The sequence below is a fragment of the Sorex fumeus genome, unplaced genomic scaffold (assembly GCF_029834395.1).
Source record: "Sorex fumeus unplaced genomic scaffold, SorFum_2.1 ptg000030l, whole genome shotgun sequence".
Taxonomy (NCBI): domain Eukaryota; kingdom Metazoa; phylum Chordata; class Mammalia; order Eulipotyphla; family Soricidae; genus Sorex; species Sorex fumeus.
The window spans coordinates 20,031,778-20,055,074 of NW_026606087.1; the positions used below are offsets into that span (position 1 = coordinate 20,031,778).

General features: G+C 40.3%; 1 protein-coding gene across 2 annotated transcripts in view; it reads left to right on the top strand.

Annotated features, from left to right (window-relative positions):
• Window positions 1-23,297, top strand: part of UVRAG (UV radiation resistance associated) — a 311,864-nt gene that overhangs the window by 73,856 nt on the left and 214,711 nt on the right. For both annotated transcript variants that reach the window (XM_056116060.1, XM_056116061.1), the window contains one exon: window positions 9,876-9,958. In XM_056116060.1, coding sequence (XP_055972035.1) covers window positions 9,876-9,958 — 83 coding nt within the window. The remainder of the gene's footprint in view (window positions 1-9,875; window positions 9,959-23,297) is intronic.

Genomic DNA, 23,297 nt, shown 5'->3' on the forward strand with positions numbered 1-23,297 from the left:
TCTACTTATTGCCTGGTTCTTGAAAACTTAGCAGTTACAGCTTCCTTAAAATATTGGTCGTGTTTCTTCTTTATTCCAGTCACTTAGTGTTATTAATGCTTCTATAGTCTTGCTGTGATCCAGTTTCTGATTTCTAAGCTTCCATCTGTAATACTTTACATCTTCATAAAAAAGTTTTTGTGATAAATGCCCTGGACCCAGTTTTTACACTCTTCTGTGCTTCCGGAGCACTCTCTTTTTCCTTTTTCTCATCCCTGCACCTTATTCTGTTGTAGTTGGCAGTTGCCCCATCTCTCTTTCATAACAGACACCAACGAAGCTGGGTGATGGTGGGACAATGTCTTCTTCTGAATGAAACTTTATTGAAAATTTCTTTGGAATTGTCATCGAATAATTCTATTGAGATAAATTCCTTGGTCGTCATCAGTAGTATGTTACTCACAATTCTATTTCTTTTATTTCTGACCCGAGTAATTTAAGCATAGACACATGCCATTTGCAATTTAATATACTTGAAATCAGTGTTTCTCAAATGGGCAGTAGTGCCCCTTGTGGTGGTGCGGTGGTGCTGGACTGATGGGGATGGTTGTAGCATTGGCTACTGGGGCTGGGGGTGGAGGGTGGGAGGGAATTTTCTGTTGATTTACTTAAAATGGTAGATTTCTTGGGGGAAGGTTGTTCTGAGTGTTTTCCTCCCACCCCCACCACCCGGAAAGGGGGTGGTAAATAAGTACAGGAATCTGTGCTTTAAATGGAACTCTTCATTTTTCTCCCAGACTTGCTTTGCCTTTCATTATTCATCTTTATTAACTACATTTTTTACTCAGGCTTCAAATATTACACATTTGGTTGATTGCCTTTATCCCCTTGCTTCAGTCAGCACTAGATTCGTTTGTGTCTTTCTTTGAGGTCATTCATATTCCTGGCTACTTTTCCATCTCCATTGAGGTAATCCAAGCTCAGACTAGCACCCTTATCCTATACATCACCCCTCATAGACTAGACTTGAACTTCCTAAACGTTTTACACTCAAGCCCTTTAAAAAAAATGTATGTGTTTATTTTAATTGAATCACCGTGTGATACACAGTTAAAAAGTTGTTCCTGATTGGGTGTCAGTCATAGAATGTTCCAATACCCATCCCTTTACCAGTGCACATTTCCCACCACCAGTGCACCCAGTTTCCTTCCCACTGCTCCCCACCCTCCTCTACATCAAGCCTTATTTTCTTTCTTTTTCCTTTTATTTTATTGAATCACCGTGAGATACAGTTGCAGGCTTTCATGTTTGAGTTACAATCATACAATGATCAAATACCCATCCCTCCACCAGTGCACATTCTCCACCACCAATCTCCCCAGTATACCCTTCTTCCCCACCATCTCTCTGCCTCTGTGACAGGCATTTTCCCCTATACTCTGTCTCTACTTTTGGGTATTATGGTTTATCAATTCTTTTTTTTTTTTCTTTTTGGGTCACACCCAGCAATGCACAGGGGTCACTCCTGGCTCTGTGCTCAGGAATTACCCCTGGCAGTGCTCAGGGGACCATCTGGGATGCTGGGAATCGAAACCGGGTCGGCTGCGTGCAAGGCAAACGCCCTACCCACTGTGCTATCGCTCCAGCTCCATCAATTCTTTTTTTTTTTAATGTGAAAAATGCTTATGTCATCCTGAGCATATAGGTATAAAAGACAGGTATAAAAGCAAACATTACCTGATACTAAATAATAAGGAAATTTATTTTAAAACAAAACTTAAGGTTTCTGTAGCCCACACATTCAGTATGCAGACCCGTGGGGTCCTGACCCCTGGATGCAGGAGTCAGGGAGAGGTGACAAAACGAGTTTCAGATAGGCCTCAGCTCTTCCTTGCCATTCAGTTTCATTACCCGATTAATTTCCCTGAAGCATACTTCTTTCTTCCTTTGCTTAATAACTGTGTAGAGTGACTGCTCAGTTTTGGTGAGATGTGTTTAAATCTGCCCTTGATTTATTTCTCCCCGTCAGCTTGAATGCTGTCAGTGGTCTAGTATTTTTGGTCCTCTCTCCTCCTCTCTTTACCACTCTCCCCCTGCCCTTTGTACTTTTCCCAGGGTTTGAGCTCTCATTAGTACGTGTGGAGTTTCAGAATAGCCTTCTAAGTGGTATTTTGGCATTCTGCCTTCTCTAGTTCATCATCTGAGTCATAATCAGAGCCCGATTCCCTAAATGCAGCTCTCATCGTTATGCTGCACTGTCCGAAACCTTTCCTGAGTTCTGATTGCCCGTAGGTTGTCTTCACTCTTTTAGCAAGTCATTCACGGCTTTTCGTATCCTGGCCCTCCCAACCTGCTTAATCAGCCCTGCACATCTCCCACTATTATTTCAGTTCTCCAGGGCACTGCGTAAATTCCATGGCTCTGAAGCCCAGCAAGTTGGACCGCTTAATTTTTTCCAAATGCAGCTGGTATTTCCCACTGTCCTGCATCAGCCAAAGGTATTTGGTCTGTATGGTCCTGTCTTTCACTTCCGTCTTGCTTTTATGTTCTTTATTGATTCCCTGTACTGCCATCCCTGCAGCCGTCCTTAAATGCTTCTGCTTCTCCTAGATGCATGCCGTCTTCATATCCTCCTAAGAGCTTTTACTTTTTAGGTGTTCCTGTTTTGGGGGGGCCACACCCGACAATGCTCAGGGGTTACAATGCTCTGCGCTCAGCGTTAATTCCTGGTGGGTCTTGGGGGACCATATGGGATGCCGGGGACCAAACATGGATCAGCTACGTGCAAGGCTCCTTACCTGCTGTACTGTCTCACTGGCCCAACTTTTTAAGTTTTTTTTTTAACTAAAATAAATTTTTTTTTAAATTTTAAAGTGTTTAATAAGAAAAAATTATTATACAGTGAAGAAATAATTATATTGAGTGTGTCTCAGTTTTTTTTCCTGTTTTCATTGCTTGTTTTTTTTTTTTTTTAATTTTTATTGATCCTACACTTGATCTTAGCCAAAAGGCCGAGAAGCTGGAGCGATAGCACAGCGGTAGGGCGTTCGCCTTACAAGCGGCCAACATGGCCGACCCGAGTTCGATTCCTCCGCCCCTCTCGGAGAGCCTGGCAAGCTACCGAGAGTATTCGATATGCCAGACACAGTAACAACAAAGTCTCCAATGGAGACGTTACTGGGCCCGCTCGAGCAAATCGACGATCAATGGGAGGGCCTTTACCTTTACCTTTTACCTTAATTTTTATTAGTGAGACACCTCAGCACTCTTTACTTCACATCTTGACGTCGATTCCGCACGTAGAGCAAGCGATTTGCCCTATGTGTGCCACTCACGGCAGAAGCCCTTTTTTTTTTTTTTTACTTCACATCTTAGTACGATAGGAGTTGCCTGGAATGCATGTATATGAAGTGTTAGCAAGCACTAAATGAATACGTGTACATATAATGCTGCTTGTTTCATGGATTATTTCATTGCAACTTGTAACTTTAATAGTTAAAGGCAGTCTTGTGACTAAAAATTGTAACTTAAGTTGCCCAAAATGTGCAGTGATTTTTTTTTTCAAGGTGGATTGTCTAATAATTCATTACAGGACCAAGCAAACTGCAATCTAGCACATAGTCCTTTTGTTTTATTATTTTTTTGATGGCTGGAACTGAAAGTGAGTTGGACATAATTAAAGAATTTGAAGGAGAAAATAAAAGCACTAAGATGACATGTTGCTTACAAACCCCAAATGCCTGCTACCTGACCATCGGTCGGGAAAGCATGGACACTGCTTTGGAGATGCACCTGATGGTCTCTCTGGAGCTACTGCTCATTGAAACTGTCATTGAGGGCCTGTGAAATTATCCCTTTTCCTTGAACAGTTTTAATAGGCGTCGAGCAGACTGGTGACTATTCCTTTCCCTGAAAAAAGAATTGTTAGGCTTGACTTCAGAAGAGTTTTGAGTGACAGGTAAATCTCCTCCGGGCTCTTTGGCACTTGGCAGTATCTCACTCGGATAACCAGATACAAATGAGCCGTTTCTTTCCATTATGATCCTTCAGCACAGGCCTGTCAGGATCGCACATCTGGTGGAGTTAGTTGTCATTCAGAACAAGGCTCTTAGCATATTTCAAGAATGTTAATTGCTAAGTGGCAGCTGAAGCAGAAGAGCTTAATAATGTCCTTAAGTTACCTTAAATGTCCATGGACCTAGAATTTTAGAACTGGAAAAGGTCTGAGAGATCATCAAGTGTGGCCTCGTCATTAAGAACAAGGGCTGTGGAGCCAGACTGTGTGACTCTCCTCCTTAATCCTCTCTCTCTCTCTCTCTCTCTCTCTCTCTCTCTCTCTCTGTTTTCTCACCTTTAAAGTGGGGTTAATAATAGTAGCTGCTTCACAACACTGTGTGAATATTGAATATATTAGCACAACATTAATATTTCAGAGTAGTGTTATGAAAATTAGCTCTGCTGGCATATTGTAAATACCATCAGTGTTATGCTTGGGCATATCTATATTATTTTGCTATTTTTATTAGAGAATTCCCATTTTAAAAATCATTAAGAGGAAAAAAATTTTTCCTCCTCCCAGGTGGTATTCCGGAGGCCCTGGGGTCATTCACAGTGATTTTTTTTGTGAATCAGACCAGAGTTTCAGTGCTCTGGCTGGTGATGCAGTTCTGCTCAGGGTCACTAGAGAAACTGGTGGCACTTGGAGGCCCTCCAACGTTCCTCTTATCATTGCTTGGGGGCCATATGATGCTGGGGTTTGAGATGAAATTCATACAGTGAATTTTAAAATTAGCTTTTTAAAAATGAAAAGTTCAGTGTCATTGGGTATATTCCCAATGTTGTATAACCACCATTTTGATCAACTGCACACTGTTTTCATGACCCAGAATGAAAACCTATACCCATCAAACAGTCCCTCTCCATTTTGCCTTGCCCAGCCTCTTATCAAACACTTTGTGCTTGTGGGAGTTTCGTATAAATGGGATCATACAGTATGTTACCTTCTCTGCCTGGTGTCTTTTTCTTCCCGTAATGTTTTTGAGGGCCATCCACGAGCAGCTTGCCAATTCTTTCCTTTTGGTATATACCTTTTGGGAGAGGAGTTACTTCATCACATTCTGATTCTGTCTTTAATCTTCTTAGGAGTTGCCCAACCTTTTCCCACAGCAGCTTACCATGGTACCTTCCTGACAGCAATGGATGAATGTTCTAATTTTTCACATTCTTGTCAACACATGTGTTTTCGGGCTTTTCCTTGTGGGAATTTTTATGATAACTGATTCCACTGCTATTTATGTTATGACCTTGTTAAATTAACACTTGTTTATTGGCGGACAGGGTGCTGGATTTTAGAAATTTGAATATTTTCCTTTGTTAGTATTCTTAGGTTTTCAGTTGATCTTTAAGAAGATCAACTGAAAAAAAAATAAAAAGGATTTGCCTTATTTCTTATTTTCTTATTTCTTATTTCTATTTCTGTTGTTTTTATATTTTCTGTTTCATGAATTCCTGTTCTACACTTTGTCATTTCCTAGTTTGGTGCTTTGGGTTTAACCTTTCCCCCCCTCCTAGTTTCTTTTTTTTTTTTTTTTCAAATTTTTTAACATTTTTATTAGTGAAATACCATGAGGTACAGTTGTAGACTTACAAATTTTTATGCTTGGGTTTCAGTTATACAATGATCCAGTATCCATCCCTCCACCAGAGCCCATTTCTAACTTATTTATTTATTTCGAATACCCATCCCTCCACCAGTGCCCATTTCCCACCACCACGGATCCCAGTATCCCTCCCACCCCCCAACCCCCATCTCATCCTGCCCTGCCTCTGGAGAGAACAGAGGGGAATGCCCTGCCTCCTAGTTTCTTAAGGTGGAAGCTTAGGCTGTTGATTTGAGCTTTCTTTCCTTGGAGAGGACTCTTCTTCTCAGCAGTACTTGGGGGGCTGATATTGTGGTGCTGATGAGACCTGGTGGTTCTGGGACTCAGGATCTTCTCTGGGGTGTTGCACAGCAGGGAAAATTCAGGGAGGGAGATCAGACTCAAGGCCTTGTACATGCCAGGTTTACGTGTCACCCCTTTCAGCTGGTTCCCTGACCTCTCTTTGTATTTTTTAAATTAGGAGCTTACAGTTTTAAATTTCCTTCTGAGCATTTCTTCATTGCATCCCTTATGTTTTGATCTCTTGCATTCTCTTTTTTTTTCTCAGAGTGTTGAATGGTTCACCTTATGGAGTGTTTGTGCTTTGACCCTCTTATTGTTTAAGAGTATGTTTTACGTCGTAGTTTGAGAATTTTTCCAAATTCACTTCTGCTATTGATTTTTAGTTTCGTTCCTTTGTGGTCAGAGAAGACACTGTATGATTTCAGTTTGCAAGCATGTATTGAGGCTTGTTTTGTTGCTGAACATATGGTCTGTCCTGGAGAATGTTTCCTGTGTACTTGAGAAATGTGTATGTTGTTGCTGGATGGAACATTCTGTATGCTTCTGTTAGTCTAGTTGATTTATGGTATTGCTCAGGTCTTCTGTTCTCTTGGTTTTGTGTGCTGGAGTGCTGACGGTGGCATGTTGATGTCTCCATCTTCCCCAGTTTCATTGGTCAGTTTTTGTTTCTTATATTTTGTAATAAGCTGTTACATATGTTTACGGTTTTCTTGACCCCTTTTTAGCATGTAATTGCCCTTCTTCTGTAACTTTATTTGTTACAAGCTTATTTGTCTGGTAATAATAGTATGTCCTCAAGGTTCTTTTGGTTACTGCTTACACAGCATATCTCTCTGTCCTTCGATTTTCAACCTACTTGTGTTTTGGGTTCTAAAGTATGTCTCTTGTCGCTGTACTAACATTTTAAAAACTCCATTCAGGGGCTAGAGAGAGAGCAGCGCTTAAGGCGCTTTTCTTGCATGTGACTGACCCCGGCTCCATCCCTGACTCTCAAGGTCCCCTCAGTACCACTAGGAGTGGCCTCTAAACATAGGGCTGACGATAGTCTCTAAGCACTGTCTGTGGCCCCAACGTCCATCCTTTGTGTCAAAAACCCATTTTGCCAGTTTCTGCCATTTGCACTTTTAATTATGGAGGTTGAGGTAGCCCTGTAGCACTGTCCTCCCGTTGTTCATCGATTTGCTCAAGCGGGCCCAGTATCGTCTCCATTGTGAGACTTGTTACTGTGTTTGGCGTATCGAATACGTCACGGGGAGCTTGCCAGGCTTTGCCGTGTGGGCGAGATACTCTCGGTAGCTTGCTGGGCTCTCTGAGAGGGGCGGAGGAATCGAACCCTGGTGGGCCGGGTAGGCTGTGTGCCAGGCAAACGCCCTACTGCTGTGCTATAGCTCCAGCCCGGATATGGAGGTACTTTTTATTATTTCCTTATGTCTTTTTGTTCATACAAATAGTTCCTACTCATCACTATTTTTATTTGGCTAGAGATTTTCTTAGATTCCCTTCCCATTTCTTTTATGGTATATTTTCCAATTATTAGTGGCTTCCCTGGGTAGTACATTATACATTTTAACTTTAACTGATTCAAATGTATACAACTCAGTTTTAATTCTGTACACAGTTTTCCTTTCGTATTACTTCATTCTTCTTCCCTTATGCAATTATCATGAATCCTATCTTATAATTGTAGGCATATCAAAATAGACTTATGATTGTTTAATGTATTTGTGTAGTTGGTTGAATTCTAATTGCAAAACTAGCCTTTGTTCTTAGAACAGATTCTGTCAATGATTATGTGACTGTTTTATTCTCATTATCTATTGCTGGTTCAGTTTCTTAAACTTCACTAAGTGTGGTGGTTTACCAATAGGGTCAGTCTCAAAGAATGCCATAGACGGATATTGGTACATTGAGGTTACACGCGACACTCTACAGCTTCTATGCTTTCTGCTGGTCTCTCTGTAGCCTCCTGCGGTCCTCTCAGAGTTGTTAGGGGGAAGGGAAACCCTCAGTGGCACCATAACTTGGCTACAGACTAGCCACCCTTTGAAGATTTAGTAACAGATCTCCAAGCGCATCCATCAGCCTGAGGCTGTGAGCCTCAAGGGTCTCTCGCCAGCATTTTCATCAGACTCGTTTTCAAGGGCACTCTTTGCTCTCCGGGCACCTTGTTTTTTCTTTTCTTTTTGTTTTTGGGCCACACCTGGCAGTGCTCAAGACTTACTCCTGACTCTGTGCTCTGGCGGGGCCCAGGGGACCATATGGGGCTCTGGGAGCAAATCAGATGCATATACAACAAGTACCCCTGTGTATCTCTCAGCTCCAGGATGCCCTCAATTTCATCCTGGACTTGCCCATCTATTAGCAGCAAAGCCATTCTTACTGTGGACTAAGTCAGTATTACTTTGGGGAAAACTTCTGCTTGGGTATATCTTTCTTTTTAAGATTGCCCAATTCTTTTCCAGATCTGTAAATCAAAATTGTCACAATCAGGGCACCAAGAACAAGGATGTTTAACCAAATCTTGATATGGATGTTGGCACTGGTAGCTATGCCAAGGATCTGAATGACCACAAAGGAATTTTTAGCTCCACGCTCAATACATTTAACATTTCTTGGTGCCTACTTTCTTACTCTCGAGACTGTACTCAGTGTACTCAGGGGCTTTTCTGGGGTCATTCCTAGAAGTTCTTGGGGGGACTGCAGTGCCCCAGGTCTCCCAAATGCAGAGAATGAGCTCAGCCCAATTGAGCTCTCTCTGGCCCTTAACAAGCTGTAGATTCAGAATCCTGGTCTCAGGAGTTAGAAAATTATTCTTCTCTTTAGTTTTTGAAGGAGTTTATGTTAAATTGGTGATCCTGTTTAAATATTTTGTAGAATTTATCAGTGAAACCACCAGGATGTAGGTTATCAGGGGTGGGGTAAGAATTTCAAATATTTGCTTAAAAACAAGATTATTTAGATAATTGTTTCATTGTCAATTTTTTATATTTTATTTTTCAAGCAATTTGTATAATTAATGTACATTTTCAAAAATTTTAGCATAAAGTTAGTAATATTCTAATAACAGTTTAATGTTTGTAATGACAAAAACTGTTGTAATGTCATAGAAAGCATTTACATAATGCTTATAACATATATTTCATTTCACAGATATTAATGCTTTTAGTTTTCATAGATATTCACAAGATATTACCATCTTCTGATAGACATATATAGATGAAGAATATAGATGAAAAATATAAAGAATATAGCTTTGTAGGAGAAGAATATAGAAGAAGCCAAGATAACCTAAGAGCTTAGATAAGTTGCTAAAGTTACAGACTTTGTGTATTAAGGGCTTACAATGTAATCTAGGTGGTCTGAGTCTCCAGTCCGTTTTTCTTATTTATTTACTTTGGTTTTCGTAAATGACAGATAAGTGTTCTGTTTTTCTTAGGAATTTTGCCGTGCCCTTTTTGGAAACCAACCTTGCTCCTGCCACTGTTAATCCCACTGAATGGAAATATTTGTTTCTGGTATTTCCAAGTAGAACGTGGAATGCCTTCTCTTCATAAAACCAGTACATACAAAGATAGGCATATTTGAAATATTATTGTTAACACTTTTTCTGCCACGTAATATGTAGGAAAAAACTTCTGGGAGACTTCTGGAAGTTCATTGCAATTTTTAATGTGAAATATTGTGTCTATAGGAAGATATTAGAAGAAATTTTTTTTAAAATTTATGTGCTGAAGTTTATGCCCAATTCAGTCAGCTTAATCAATGGCTGAATAAATAATGGTACTCCTACATTTTAAAAAAAATTATATGCTAAAAGATTCAAAGTTATATAAAAGTTGTAATTTTGTACTTCCTCATGGATTTTTTTGAGATGTTTATAAGATGATAATAAGAAAGAAACATAATTTTACAAACTTTTTCACCTGACTTAATTTGTGAATTAATGTTTTTCAGGGTTATTCAAATGCTCACAAGAATATTCTTCAGGTGGACCAGAACTGTGTTCGTAATTCTTATGATGTCTTCTCTTTGCTGCGGTAAGAAACTTAGAATTTTTCTGCATTTCCTAAAGAATCTTCATGGTGAGTTTGTGATACTGCAGTGTGAGGCAATGCATGGGAAGTTTAGAAGCTGTTATTCAGTCTTAGCATTTTTTAGTGAGAGCATCATAAATTTTGTAGCAGCAGCGATTTCAGTTTTATCTGTTTCACAAAACCTCTGGAAAGCTATTTCCTTTCTCTGGACACTAGTAGAGAATGATTGGAAGCCAGCGATCTCCAACCAGGGACAAGAACTGATTCTGATCTTTTAGGTTATGGTTATAAAGAACAGCAACTCGAGTCACACAGTTTAGACTCACCAAACCTTAAAAAACTACTAGATTATCAGATGAGCTTTCTACTAGTCTTGGATAGACTTGGAGTTTTAGCCTGCAGTTAAAAGAATCATCCTGAGAAAGCAAAGAAGCTTCACATGAGTCTCATGCTTAAAGGCATAAAGACATATTGTGCATAAAGGCATAGTATTTTCATCAAGATTTTAAAATTTTGGTTTTGCTTTGAAAAGTAAATCATCAAGGATATTTTCTAGGAGTCCGCTCCAAAAATAGATGGAGTTCAGAATAGTTAATGGTGACACTCAAACCTATATTCACTGCACTCTGACAGATGTTTCGTTGATATTTGATTTTGGCTATATTTTGCTAATGTTTACATAACACATCATAAATTTCAGACCTTTAGATATCCTTTATACATCCACTAGAGGAAGAGCCCAGAAGGATGGTGGACTCTTGTCCAGCTGGATGTTTGTTTAATTTATAGACATTATGAAATGGGCCTTTTCTTTGCACAACTTGAACCTAATTTTGCTCCAAGTTTGGCTACGTGGACTATGTAAATTTCTCTTCAGAGACTGATTTCATGGGGTCTGAGAAATAGTACAATGGGCTAGGGCTCTTGCCTTGCATGTCACTGACCTGGCTTTGATCCCTAGCACTACATATGGTCCCTTAAGCACAGAGCTAGGAGTGAGCACCACTGGGTATTACCCAAAAGCTGTTTCCCTTTCCCCCAAAGGGAGGGAAGAAAGAGACACTGATTTCAACTACAGTTCCACGTACATACTTGATGACTTCTGTTTGTTTTTCACTTAGACTTTTTTGGATATCAACAGAATGAACATGATTTAGTATTAGATGGTGAAAATAGAAAGCAGGAAGTACAAAATATGTAACCCATACTACTCTCTTTTTCTGTCCCTTATTTGTTTTGTTTTTGGGTCACACCCACTGTGGTCAGGGCTTACTCCTGGCTCTGTGCTCAGAGATCATTCCTGGTAGAACCCAGAAGGTTTATAGAGTGCCAGGGATCGAACCAGAGTCAGCGGAATACTATCCCTGGGCCAGTAACTCTTATTTCTGATTTTATTCAATCTTTGCTTACATTAAGTAGTGAAAAATATGTATGTTTAGAAATAGTTTGAAATAGAAATAAGCTGCTAGTGATTTTTGAACTGTTTCCTTTAGTAAAATGAAGGAACTGATAATAAAGAAATTTTTGAGTATGAAATTGTGTGATCTTTGAAGAGAAATCAGTACAATTGAAGGGGGAAAAAGGAAAAGAAAGGAGGCTAGAGAGATAATACAGTGGGTAGGATAATTGTCTTGTTGGAGGCACACCTGGGTTTGATCCCCAGGACTCTGTATGTCTGCTCAGCCTGGTAGGAGTGATCTCTGAGCCAGGAGTAAGCCTTGGTGTACCACTGGGTGTGGCCGCAAAACAAGAAACAAAAAGGAACAGAAAGGCAGTGAGAGGAGGATGATTTGGGATAGGGGAAGCATCACTAGAATCTAAGACATTAGAGATTCAGGGAGTCCTGAAAGTACTGAAATGATACAGGCAGTTGGAATTGATGGAAGACTGTTGAAGTTTGGAAAATGAAATGATATCCTTTTAAAGTTTCGTATTTACACATCAACTTTTGTCTTCAATATAGAGTCAGACACGAAGGTGTTATGATTTATTTATTTGAGAGCACTTAGCAAGGTAGAACAAATAGAAGATTGGTCTGAAGGTTTTGTGGCAGTAAATTTTATAGATTTTTTTACAGTGTAACTTATCTTTCTAAACTGGTGGTCATAAGGTTCACATACTATGTAATAATGGAGGAAGATTTCTGAAAATCCTAGAACTGTCCATAAATACAAAATTACTGGAATTAATTTGATTTGCTTAATTATTTAACATTGATCTTAGCAGTATATGGTTTTTGGGGTTTTATTTCTAGGTGCTTTCTAGATTCTGTTAGCAGTTTGATTACCTTTTGACATCATCACCGTTGTGTAAATAATTTTAGCTGTCAATGTAGAGTTGATGAAGCAGATAAATGTCTTCTGAACCTGATCAAGGATCTGTTGTCAAATTACCTGAAACTTGACAGGATCTAGAAACGTTGAGTTCTATTTGTCAGAGTTAATGAGTAAAATATAACTTCTCTATAGTTGTCTCAAATATCAATAAAGAATAACCATCGTTTATCTGCTCAAGTAGACGCTGCTCTTCCATAGGTTTTGTCATGGTGTATGTAAAGTATATAATGGGAAGCTTTTTTGCCCATTTTATTGGTAGCTTCAATGCAGTCAATATTGTCTCTGGATAAAGTAGCACTGTAGCTCTGTCCTCCCGTTGTTCATCGATTTGTTGAGCAGGCCCAGTAACATTTCCATTGTGAGACTTATTGTTACTGTGTTTGGCATATCGAATACGTCATGGGGAGCTTGTCAGGCTTTGCCATGCGGGCCAGATAGCTTGCTGGGCTCTCTGAGAGTGGTGGAGGAATTGAACCCGGCTCAGCCGGGCTGGCGATTTACAAGGCAAACACCCTACCGCAGCCCACCTTTTCCTGCTTCTACTTTGGTTTATGATTTACTGGATCTGTAATTTTATGTGAAAATGCACAGAATTTGAATTCTTTGGTGTCACTTAATAAATTTCTTAGTGCCATTTGGGAACTAGGTTTTTTGTTTTTGTTTTTGTTTTTTCTTTTTTGAGTCATACCCAGCAATACACAGGGGTTACTCCTGGCTCTGCACTCAGAAGTTACTATCCTGGTGGTGCTCAGGGAACCATATGGGATGCTGGGAGTCGAACCCAGGTTGGCCGCATGTAAGGCAAATGCCCTACCTGCTGTGCTATCTCTCCATCCCTTTTTTTAAAAAATAATACATTCTAGTTAATAGTTTTTATATATTGTGCCCAAGGTATACCTACATTTCTTACATTTTTTTTTTTTTTTACATTTCTTACATGTAATTGTCACCTGGGAAAAAACAGAAGGTGGTGTCTTTTGTAGCACTCAAGACTGAGCATTAAAGTTCCTGCTGATAGGACATATAGGAAATATATATTTTATCTAAAAAAATTATATTTTGTTTTAGATCTTTAATTTGGCATATTAATATAATATTAATTGTGAATATATGATATGACAGAAAATCTGTGACCTGAGGTTCTAGTTCAGATTCATTGCCCAGCAGTTAAGAATTTAGGCCAGTTCTGTTTAATTAATTTATTTGCCTTAGTAAATTTTTCCACTGACAAAGTAATGGCAGCTCTTTCCAATTTTATATTCAGTATGTGTGGTAATAATTAAACTTTTGCTTCTTAACCCTTGGTAGTTCCTGGATTAAGAGTTTTCATGTAAAACAGACTTTAGGAGCCGCTATACCTTTTACGTTCAGTAGTTTCATGTTGAATGTTCACCACAAGGTGTCAATGTTGCTCTTCACTTGGCATGTGAAATTCTGTTTTTCAATTTTGACGTGAGAAAAGTAGAGTTATAAATTACCAGCACACATTTATATTTTGAAGTGAGCTCCCTGCCAACGCCCCAATTCTTATTCCCTTCTAGGTTAAGGAAGTTGCGGTATTAATAGATAGCATTCTCCTTTTCATTCTGTTGTTTATGTTTATCCTGTTGCTGAGTAGGGCTGGAGTGATAGCACAGCGGGTAGGGCGTTCGCCTTACAAGCGGCCAACATGGCCGACCCGAGTTCGATTCCTCCGCCCCTCTCGGAGAGCCCGGCAAGCTACCGAGAGTATTCGATATGCCAGACACAGTAACAACAAAGTCTCCAATGGAGACGTTACTGGGCCCGCTCGAGCAAATCGACGATCAACGGGAGGGCCTTTACCTTTACCTTTTATCCTGTTGCTGACTGAAAGAGATAAAGAGGGAAGGAGTGACAGAGCTGGGTGTGCACTTTGAACTTCTAATCCTGTGGTACCCATTGACCTGAGGAACGAGACTGGGAGATGGAGGTGACAGACCCTGAGGCTGAAAGACTACCTTTGGTTTCATGGCTGATTTTTCTTTAATAATGTTTCAAAAATTATATTATAAAGCCAAAATCATCAAGACATTGTGAGACTGGCTCTGAGACCTGTGGGATAGACTTGAGAAGTGCAGAGGCAGATTCCCGATTCCCAGGTAGATGGACAGTTGAACATCTGCAAAGGAGCGAAGTGGAGCCTCTTCAATAAATAGAGTTGGGAAAACTGGTCAGTCATGTGGAAAAACTGAACTCAGAGCCTTATCTCACACCATGCTATCGAAGTGGATCAGAGATCTCAATATCAGACCTGAATCCATAAATTACATTGAGGAAAACCCTGTGTTCGTTGTCACACTATTAACAGTAGCCCAAGTCTGGAAAGAGCACGACTCTCCAAGAACATACAACACTGCTCAGCTAGAAGGAAAGACAAAATCATGCAGTTGTCCACCACTTGGATGGTCCTGGAGGGTTTCATGTTGAGTGAAGTCAGCCAGAAGGGCAGGGACAAATACAGTGGACCCTCTGGTGATGCAGTGTCGGGGTGTTGTAAGCGCGAAACCCTTCCATTGAAATCCTAAATCATGATGACTAAAACATTTTCAAACAGAGAGAGATAACTTCCACTCTGTTGTAGTAAAATAGTGAGAATTGCTCCGATGCTCTTTAGTATAGTTTTGATTCTTTCACGTTTGTCCTATACTACTTTTGCCAGTGCAGAACGTAAAAGGTTATTTTTAGGGAAATCCTGGGCTTTAAAGTCCTACCTAGGTTTCTGTCCTAAAACTGCTATCTGCAGATACCTGGATGCAGGACTTAAGGCATTTACTTAACTTTGGGGCTAGAGTGATAGTATAGCAGGTAGGCACTTGTCTTGTACACGGCAACTTGAGTTTGATTCCCAGCACCTCAGTCCCCAGGGCACTACTAGAAATAATTCCCTGAGCACTGCCTGGTGTGCTCTCCACCCCAAACACATATATATGTATATACATGTATATATGTATATATATGTATGTATGTACATATATACACACATATGTGTATATACATATATACATATATCGATGTATGTCTATATATATAACTTTGATATACATATACACAGATATATCATATAGATATGATAAATATCACACATATGTATCATATATGTATCTTATATGTGATATATATGATACTTTGTTATATATATTACTTTGATATTCCTCACACTATGATATTAGGATATTTGCCTCATAGGAATATTATGAAAATTAAATATGGTTAGATACTTGAAAGATCTCCGGACAGTTACAAACTTATAGTAAATATTCAATAAGTCACAGTCCACGGTCCTCCTGTTGTTCATCGATTTGCTCAAGCAGGCCCAGTAACGTCTCCATGGTGAGACTTGTTGTTACTGTGTTTGGCATATCGAACACATCACAGGTAGCTTGCCAGGCTCTGCCATGTGGGCGAGATACTCTCGGTAGCTTGCCGGACTCTCCGAGAGGGGAGGAGGAATTGAATTCGGGTCTGCCATGTTGGCTGCATGCAAGGCAAATGCCCTACCGCTGTGCTATCGCTCCAGCGACTTATTCAATAAGTAATAGTTTTAATTTCTCCTTTTAGTTTTCCTCTTTTGGAATTTTTTTTTTTCTTCTGGGCTGGAGCAATAGCACAGCAGTAGGGTGTTTGCCTTGCATGCGGCCGACCCGGCCAACCCAGGTTCGATTCCTCTGTCCCTCTTGGAGAGCCCGGCAAGCTACTGACAGTATCTTGCCTGCACAGCAAAGCCTGGCAAGCTCTCCGTGATGTATTTGATATGCCAAACACAGTAACAAGTCTCACAATGGAGATGTTACTAGGCCCTGGAGCAAATATATGAACAATGGGAGGACAGTGCTACAGTGACAATGCAGTGCTATTTTCTTTCTTATTTTTCCCCTTTGTTTTCTGAGCACTGGATGGTGCGGAGTGATTACTCCTGGCTCTGTGCTCCTGGGAATGCTTTTGTGGTGCCACTCATGCAGCCAGGTTTGGCCACGTGCAAGATAAGAATCAGCCCCTCTGCTCTCTCTTTTGTCTCATGATCTCTGTCTGTCCATCTCTCTACCCATGCCCCTTTTCATTGTTAATATACGGTTCACAGCACATTTGCCTTTCTTTCTCTCCCTCCTTCCCTCTTTCTCTCCTTTCCTTCCTTCCTCTGTCATTCTAGTTTGCCACCTCTGCTTTTAGAGTTACTTTGATTACTACTAAAACAATTTGGTACAAAATAACATAGACTTTTCTTTCCTGGCTAATGGCACTGTAAACTTCTTGAAGGGAGGAATCAGTTAATATGGCTGCATTTTCTCCTTTCTATCTAGATATCTCCAAGTCTCAGTTATGCTGCAGTTCCCGTGTGGCCTGTTGGAATTCTAGAACTGTGTGAAGCTCTTGTGGATCTGGTTGTGACCCTAGAGTCCTTGGGTCCCGAGCACCCTGGGACTCTTCTGCATCCCTCTTTGCCCTCTTCACTCTTTCCCGTTGTTACCACAGTTCTGACCAAAACATCACGTTACGAACTCTTGTATCTGTCTCTCCTTTTTTTGGTCTTCTAGATTTCTGTTCTCTGTCTCTCAGCGACCATTAGTTATACTTTTGTATTTGTTTGTTGTTTTGGGGCCACACCTGTGGTGCTCAGGGGTTACTCCTGGCTCTGCACTTGGAGATTATTCCTGATGTGCTCAGGAATGTGCCCTCGGGATACCAGGGTGTGAGCCTGGGTGGGCCCTGTGCAAGTCAGTGCCCTGTCCACTGTACTATCGCTCTGGCCTCCGCTTTTGTATTTTGTATGAATCTCAATTTTAAAATGTGCAGATCTGAGCTAATTAATTAGTTGATTGATTATTTCCTGGATATACCTACTGATGCTAAGGACTCACTCCTGGCTCTGCACTCAGGGATCAGTCCTGGCAGGAATCTGGGATGTATGGAGCACTGGGCATCAACCAGGATTAGCTCTATGCCCTGCTCGCTCTACTCTCTCTCCAGTTCCTGTACTGGCAATTTAATCCTCCTCTTCTCTTTGTCCTGCTTTGTCTACTAATATTACCATCAGTCTGCTGGAGCGATAGCACAGCAGGTAGGGTGTTCGCCTTACAAGCGGCCAACATGGCCGACCCGAGTTCGATTCCTCCGCCCCTCTCGGAGAGCCCGGCAAGCTACCGAGAGTATTCGATATGCCAGACACAGTAACAACAAAGTCTCCAATGGAGACGTTACTGGGCCCGCTCGAGCATTACCATCAGTCATCCCAGGCATGCCAGGTCGTTTACCACTCTTAGTCCTCAACTCTTCCTGACCTTCTGGCTAGGCCCTCTAATTGTTTCCCCTTCCTGTGGCTTTTCACTTTATTGCATAGTCACTTCATGCCAGGAAGTATTCTGAGTGTTTAACATTTAGTCAATTTCAGCTTTCTGAGGTAAGATCGAGACCTGTTTTCTAGAGGAGGTGGTTAAGGCACAAAGTAGTTAAATATCTTCTCCGAAGTCACACAGCTAGTTAGGGTTAGCCTGTGTTCCAATGCACACGACTGTTAGCCCATGTTCTAAGACACCTGTGTGTTACTGCTTTATTGCCTTTTACAGTGCTGCAGTGTAATTCACCTGCCACATTAATGATAAAGAGCTTCATCAGATTTGTTACTCATTAAGTCTTTGAACCATCACACACAGGACAAAGCCTATGCGTCATGTATTCAGAGAGAATTGTTTTAAACACCACAAAGGGACTAGTGTTCTTTTTTCAAGTTCTTTTCCGGCTGCCTTTGCCACCTAATCTCTGACAGTTATCAAATAATAAATTACTGTATGGTAATTAGTTCTTCATGGTCTGATTTCTGCTGCTCTTAACATCCCAATCTGAATGCTCTGATAGGTAAAAGTCTTTGTTTAATTGATCTATTAGCCCATCACAATGCATATTACATGGATTACCCTGCAATAACTACAGTTTTGGTTGATGAGATCGGAACATTTCTTTTTATGTATTGAGGTGGTGGCAGTGCTCAGGAGCTCCTCCCTCTCCGTCTGCAGTGGATGGTGTCATGCTGGGGACCGAACCAGCAAAGCCTGGTCCACTAACAATCCGTCCATTGAACCAACTTTCTGAGCCCCAAATTGAACTATTACTTGGCTTACAGAGGTTTAGAATTATTGTTGGGTTGCAACTGACAGAATGAGAGTTGTAAGCATTAATGGGTCCTTAATTTAAAAGTGTTGAAAATGAATCAGATCAGTGATCCCCCCGCCCCCCCCCCCCCAGGGGACCATATGGGATGCTGAGAATCAAACGTGTAATACTCAACCTGCTTTACTTATTTTTTTTTTGTGGGAGAGAGGGCAGTGGCACACCCAGCAGTGCTTAGCTCAGGGGTTACTCCTCACTCTGCACTCAGGGATTACTCCTGGTGGGCTTCAGAGACTACATGGGATGCTGGGGGATCGAATGAAGCTTTGCTGCATGCAAAGCGAACACCCTACTCTCAGTACTGTCACTCCAGCCCTGGTAATTCCTGGCTCTGCACTCAGGAATTACTCCTGGCAGTATTTAGGGGACGATATGGGATGCTGAAGATTGAGCCAGGGTCGGCTGTGTGCAAAGCCAAGTGCTTTACCCACTGTACTATCTCTTCAGCCCCGTACATTTTATTTATTGTTGTTGCAATTGTTCTTTGGGCCACACCTGACAATGTTTAGGACTCACTCCTGGCCTGCATTCAGGGATAACCCTTGGTGGTGCTCGGGGGACCATGTGACATGCCAGGGATTGAGCCTGGGTCAGCCACATGTAAGCAAGGGTCTTACCCACTGTACTATTGCTCTGGCCCCATCAAATAAATTCTTTGGTAATATTTAGACAACAGATGGGTTGAGACGTGTAAGAGCATAGTATAGTGCAAGCAAATCCCTACCCGCTGTTGGTGTGATAATGGCCAACTTTGGGGCTGTAGGGAAGGAGCTTTTTCTTCTCTTCACTCAGTCATTTCTCCCTGAGGGATTGCAAGTGTCCAGAATGCAGCAAAGAATCAAACTGGAAGCATGAGTTGTTACCAAATTTAGATAAGAAAACGAAATCATGCTTCTATCTTTGGTGGGGTAGGTTTGGAACCACACCCAGCGGTGCTCATGGCATACTTCTGGCTCTGCACTCAGGGATCAGTCTTGGTCTGTCCCCGGGAACCAAATGGGGTGCTGGGAATTGAACCCAGGTTGACACGTGTAAGGCAGGCAAGTATCCTGCCCACTTGTATGTACTGTCTATCTAGTCTTGAATACACTCCTTTATTACAGAGACTAGGTTTAAAATAAAACTGGGGTGGGGGGCACACATTGAGTACTTGCTCAGGACTTATTCCTAGCTCTGTGCCTGAGGGTCACTCCTTGTGGGACTCAGGGGACCTTATGGGGTGCTGGGGATCCATCCTGAATCTTTTGTGTACAAAGCAAACTTCCTACCCACATACAGTTGCTCCAGCTGCAAGAGACTTTACTATTCTCCTGAGTTTGGGTACTTTAATAGATTAGAAGGAGACAGAAGGAGGATTTAAATTAAGGTGGATAACACTGACAGCAGGGAGACAAGCGCCACCACCTTTGGTGTTGGACTTTGTAGCTTCCAGGCGTATGAGAAATATAGTCCTATTGCTATAAGTCACTCAGTTTGTGGTAGTTTTTTAGGGTGTTCTCCACTAAGATCCCTCTCAAATACAGAACATAGTTTCATATCACCCCTAATTGCCCATTCACTCTGATGTGTAACCTTAACACATCACTTAGATGTGTTAACAATCTGATGTTTATCCTTCTGTATTTTTCCTTCTTTTTGTATGATAGCATGTACATATGATATCTATGTACATGTAAAAAACTTTGATTTTTTTACAAATTGAAGTGGATATTAGACACATAGCTACATCTTGTTTTTTTTTAATTCAATGTCCCATGTGCAAATCTCAATCTACTCTTTCAGTGGTTTCATACTCTTCTGTAAAGGTAAGGTAAAGGTAAAGGCCCTCCCGTTGATCGTCGATTTGCTCGAGCGGGCCCAGTAGCGTCTCCATTGGAGACTTTGTTGTTACTGTGTCTGGCATATCGAATACTCTCGGTAGCTTGCCGGGCTCTCCGATTGAAACATGTTCTCAACCATTATCTTGTTAATAGGTATATAGTATTTATCCTGGCTGGTTACTTGGTTGTTGTTTGCCGTATTGGAGTAAATATATATGTATATATTCTTTTATTTATGATGCTTATATTTTTGTGGATCAAGTTATTGGAACAGGACTTGGGGAGCCAAAGGACATGAATAACTTTAATTTTAAGAGATGTCATATTGTTACCCCAAAGGGCACAAATCTCTACTAGAATCCCCAATTATAATAGATAATAACATTTTTAGAAAAAGTAAATCACTTTTAGGGTGATTTTTAAAAACTTAATTTGATGAGTTTAACACTTCAGTATTAGTTTAATTTTCAATAGCTTCAGTACAAGTCCTAAATTATAGGACTTGAATTATAGGGTATAGTGAAATCTTTTCTTGAGTTTGCTAGCCATTTCTTCTGAGTGTACCTGTTTTTATATTTACCTTTCAAAAAATCTAGTCGCATCGTTTATTTCATACTCATATGAGAATCAGGTTAAGGTTTATATCTTAAAAGGAAATGTTGGGGGCTGGAGAGATAGCACAGCGGGTAGGACGTTTGCCTTGCACGCGGCCGACCTGGGTTCGATTCCCAGCATCCTATATGGTCCCCTGAGCACCGCCAGGAGTAACTCCTGAGTGCAGAACCAGTGGTGACCCCTGTGCATTGCCAGGTGTGACCCAAAAAGCAAAAAAAAAAAAAATGTTCATTATACTCTATACAGTTATACTTAGAAGATTTTTATAGCATAATTACATTAGACATATGTATATGTACATATATATATTCTTAGCACTTAGTTTAAGAGGTTTCTCTCTTTTTTTTCTCTTTATACTCGGCAATGCACAGGGGTTACTCCTGGTTCATGCACTCGGGAATTACTCCTGGCGGTGCTTGGGGGAACATATGGGATGCTGGGAATTGAACCGGGTCGGCCATATGCAAGGCAAACGCCCTACCTGCTGTGCTATTGCTCCAGCCCCAAGAGGTTTCTCTTTTACCTGATTCTCCGTGTATTTGCTGGGTTCCTTTTGAGATATATATTTTACCTTTTAAGATGATCTTTCATGCAAATTCCAATTATTCTTAAGTGTATTTATATTGTATATATTGTGATGTAGAGATTAATTTTCTTTGCAAAGAATATTTAGCTATACTGAATTAAAATTTCTCCTTTGTTACATATTAAAAGCTTATATATATGGATTCATAACTAAATTTAATTGAAAGTGTCCAATATTTTGCTGTTTAGAATATTTTCTTCTTTTTTTTTCTTTTTGGGTGACACTCAGCGATGCTCAGGGATTGCTCCTGGCTCTGTACTCAGGAATTACTCCTGGCAGTGCTCAGGGGATCATATGGGATGTTGGGAATCGAACCGGGTCAGCCACGTGCAAGGCAAACGCCCTACCCGCTGTGCTATCGCTCCTGCCCCTAGAATATTTTCTAATTTTGGAAAATTTTATATAGTTCTTCCTATTTATTTAGCATTTTTATTAGAAATGGATGCTGAATTGTTTGAAACGTTTCCATATTAATGTATATATCTTATTTCATAGTTTATAGTTCAGTTATGTTTATAGATTTTTTAAATATTCTTTTACTGATTATCTAGATTATTCCTTTGAGCTTTATTATGAGATTGGAGTACAATAAATATTATGGAGGTTGTTGGGTTTTGCATGTATGGGTATGGATAGGGGTGGAGGTAGAGGAGGAAGCAGTCTTTCCTAAGATTAAAATTGACTTGGGAAGTTTTTCTTCTTTTTCTTTCTTTTAACCTGTAAAATGGTAATAATAGATTTTACCTTGCTGTGTTTGTTGTAGACGAAATGAATTAATATGAAGTGATTTTTACAGTGCCTAAATATAATTTGCAATGTATGTGATAGCTAATAGTATGATTAGTTCTAACTTATTAACTAACTTGGGGGAATTTTCAGTTCCTAAAAGATATTTTTTGTCCTGACGAGGATCAAATCGCAGGGCCTTAGCAACACCCCAGGCTTTGTACTTATTAAAAAAGGTTTGACTTTAGCTGTTATGTTACTACTTGCTGTTATGTTAATACTTAACACATTCAGTTGCCTTTTATAATAAATCTTAATCTAATGACCTTTAATAGTATTTGCTATTAATTTTTTTATACTTCTCTGTGGTTTCTTATTGCAGGTTAGTTTTTGCTAGGAAACCATTTCCTCCAGATTTCTAAATTTATTGCTTAAACTGAATAATATTTTTTTGTTTTAGTTTTGGGTTTCAAAGCCACATCTATAAGTGTTCAGGTACTTCTCCTGACTCTGTGCTTAAGGGTCACTCTTGGCAGTATGTGAATTATTTAAATAGTGTTTTACAATTTTTTTTATAACAGTTATTTTGGGCGTTCAGTGTTCCAACTCTAATCCCACCACCAGCATGACCTTCCCTCCACCATTGTCCCTAGATTCCCACCAACTTCTCAGTCTGCTCCCTTAGCAGGTACAGAATGATTTATTTTATATTGCTTGTTACAACAAAATGGCAAGTGGAATTATAAAAACAATAGTTCCGTAAAAGAAAATTTGTGAAAGTTGTTATATTTCATAACAGAGTCATAAAAGTCATTGTGTGGGGGCTTACGGAGCTCTTTGTTGCTAGTTGCTAGCCTTCTGTGTTATTGTTTTTGTTTATTGAGATTAGTTTGCGTCTGTGCTACTTTCTCCTGTAATTTGGTGTCAGTGTTGTGGAATCTGGAGGTGATACACAGCGATGGGCTCCAGGAACTCCATGATTTTCAGCCTGCCTCCCTCGAAGGGTTTTCAGCCTGAAGACTCGCGCACCCAGGACTTTCAGAGACTTACCTTGGCATCGCTTCAGAGATTAATCA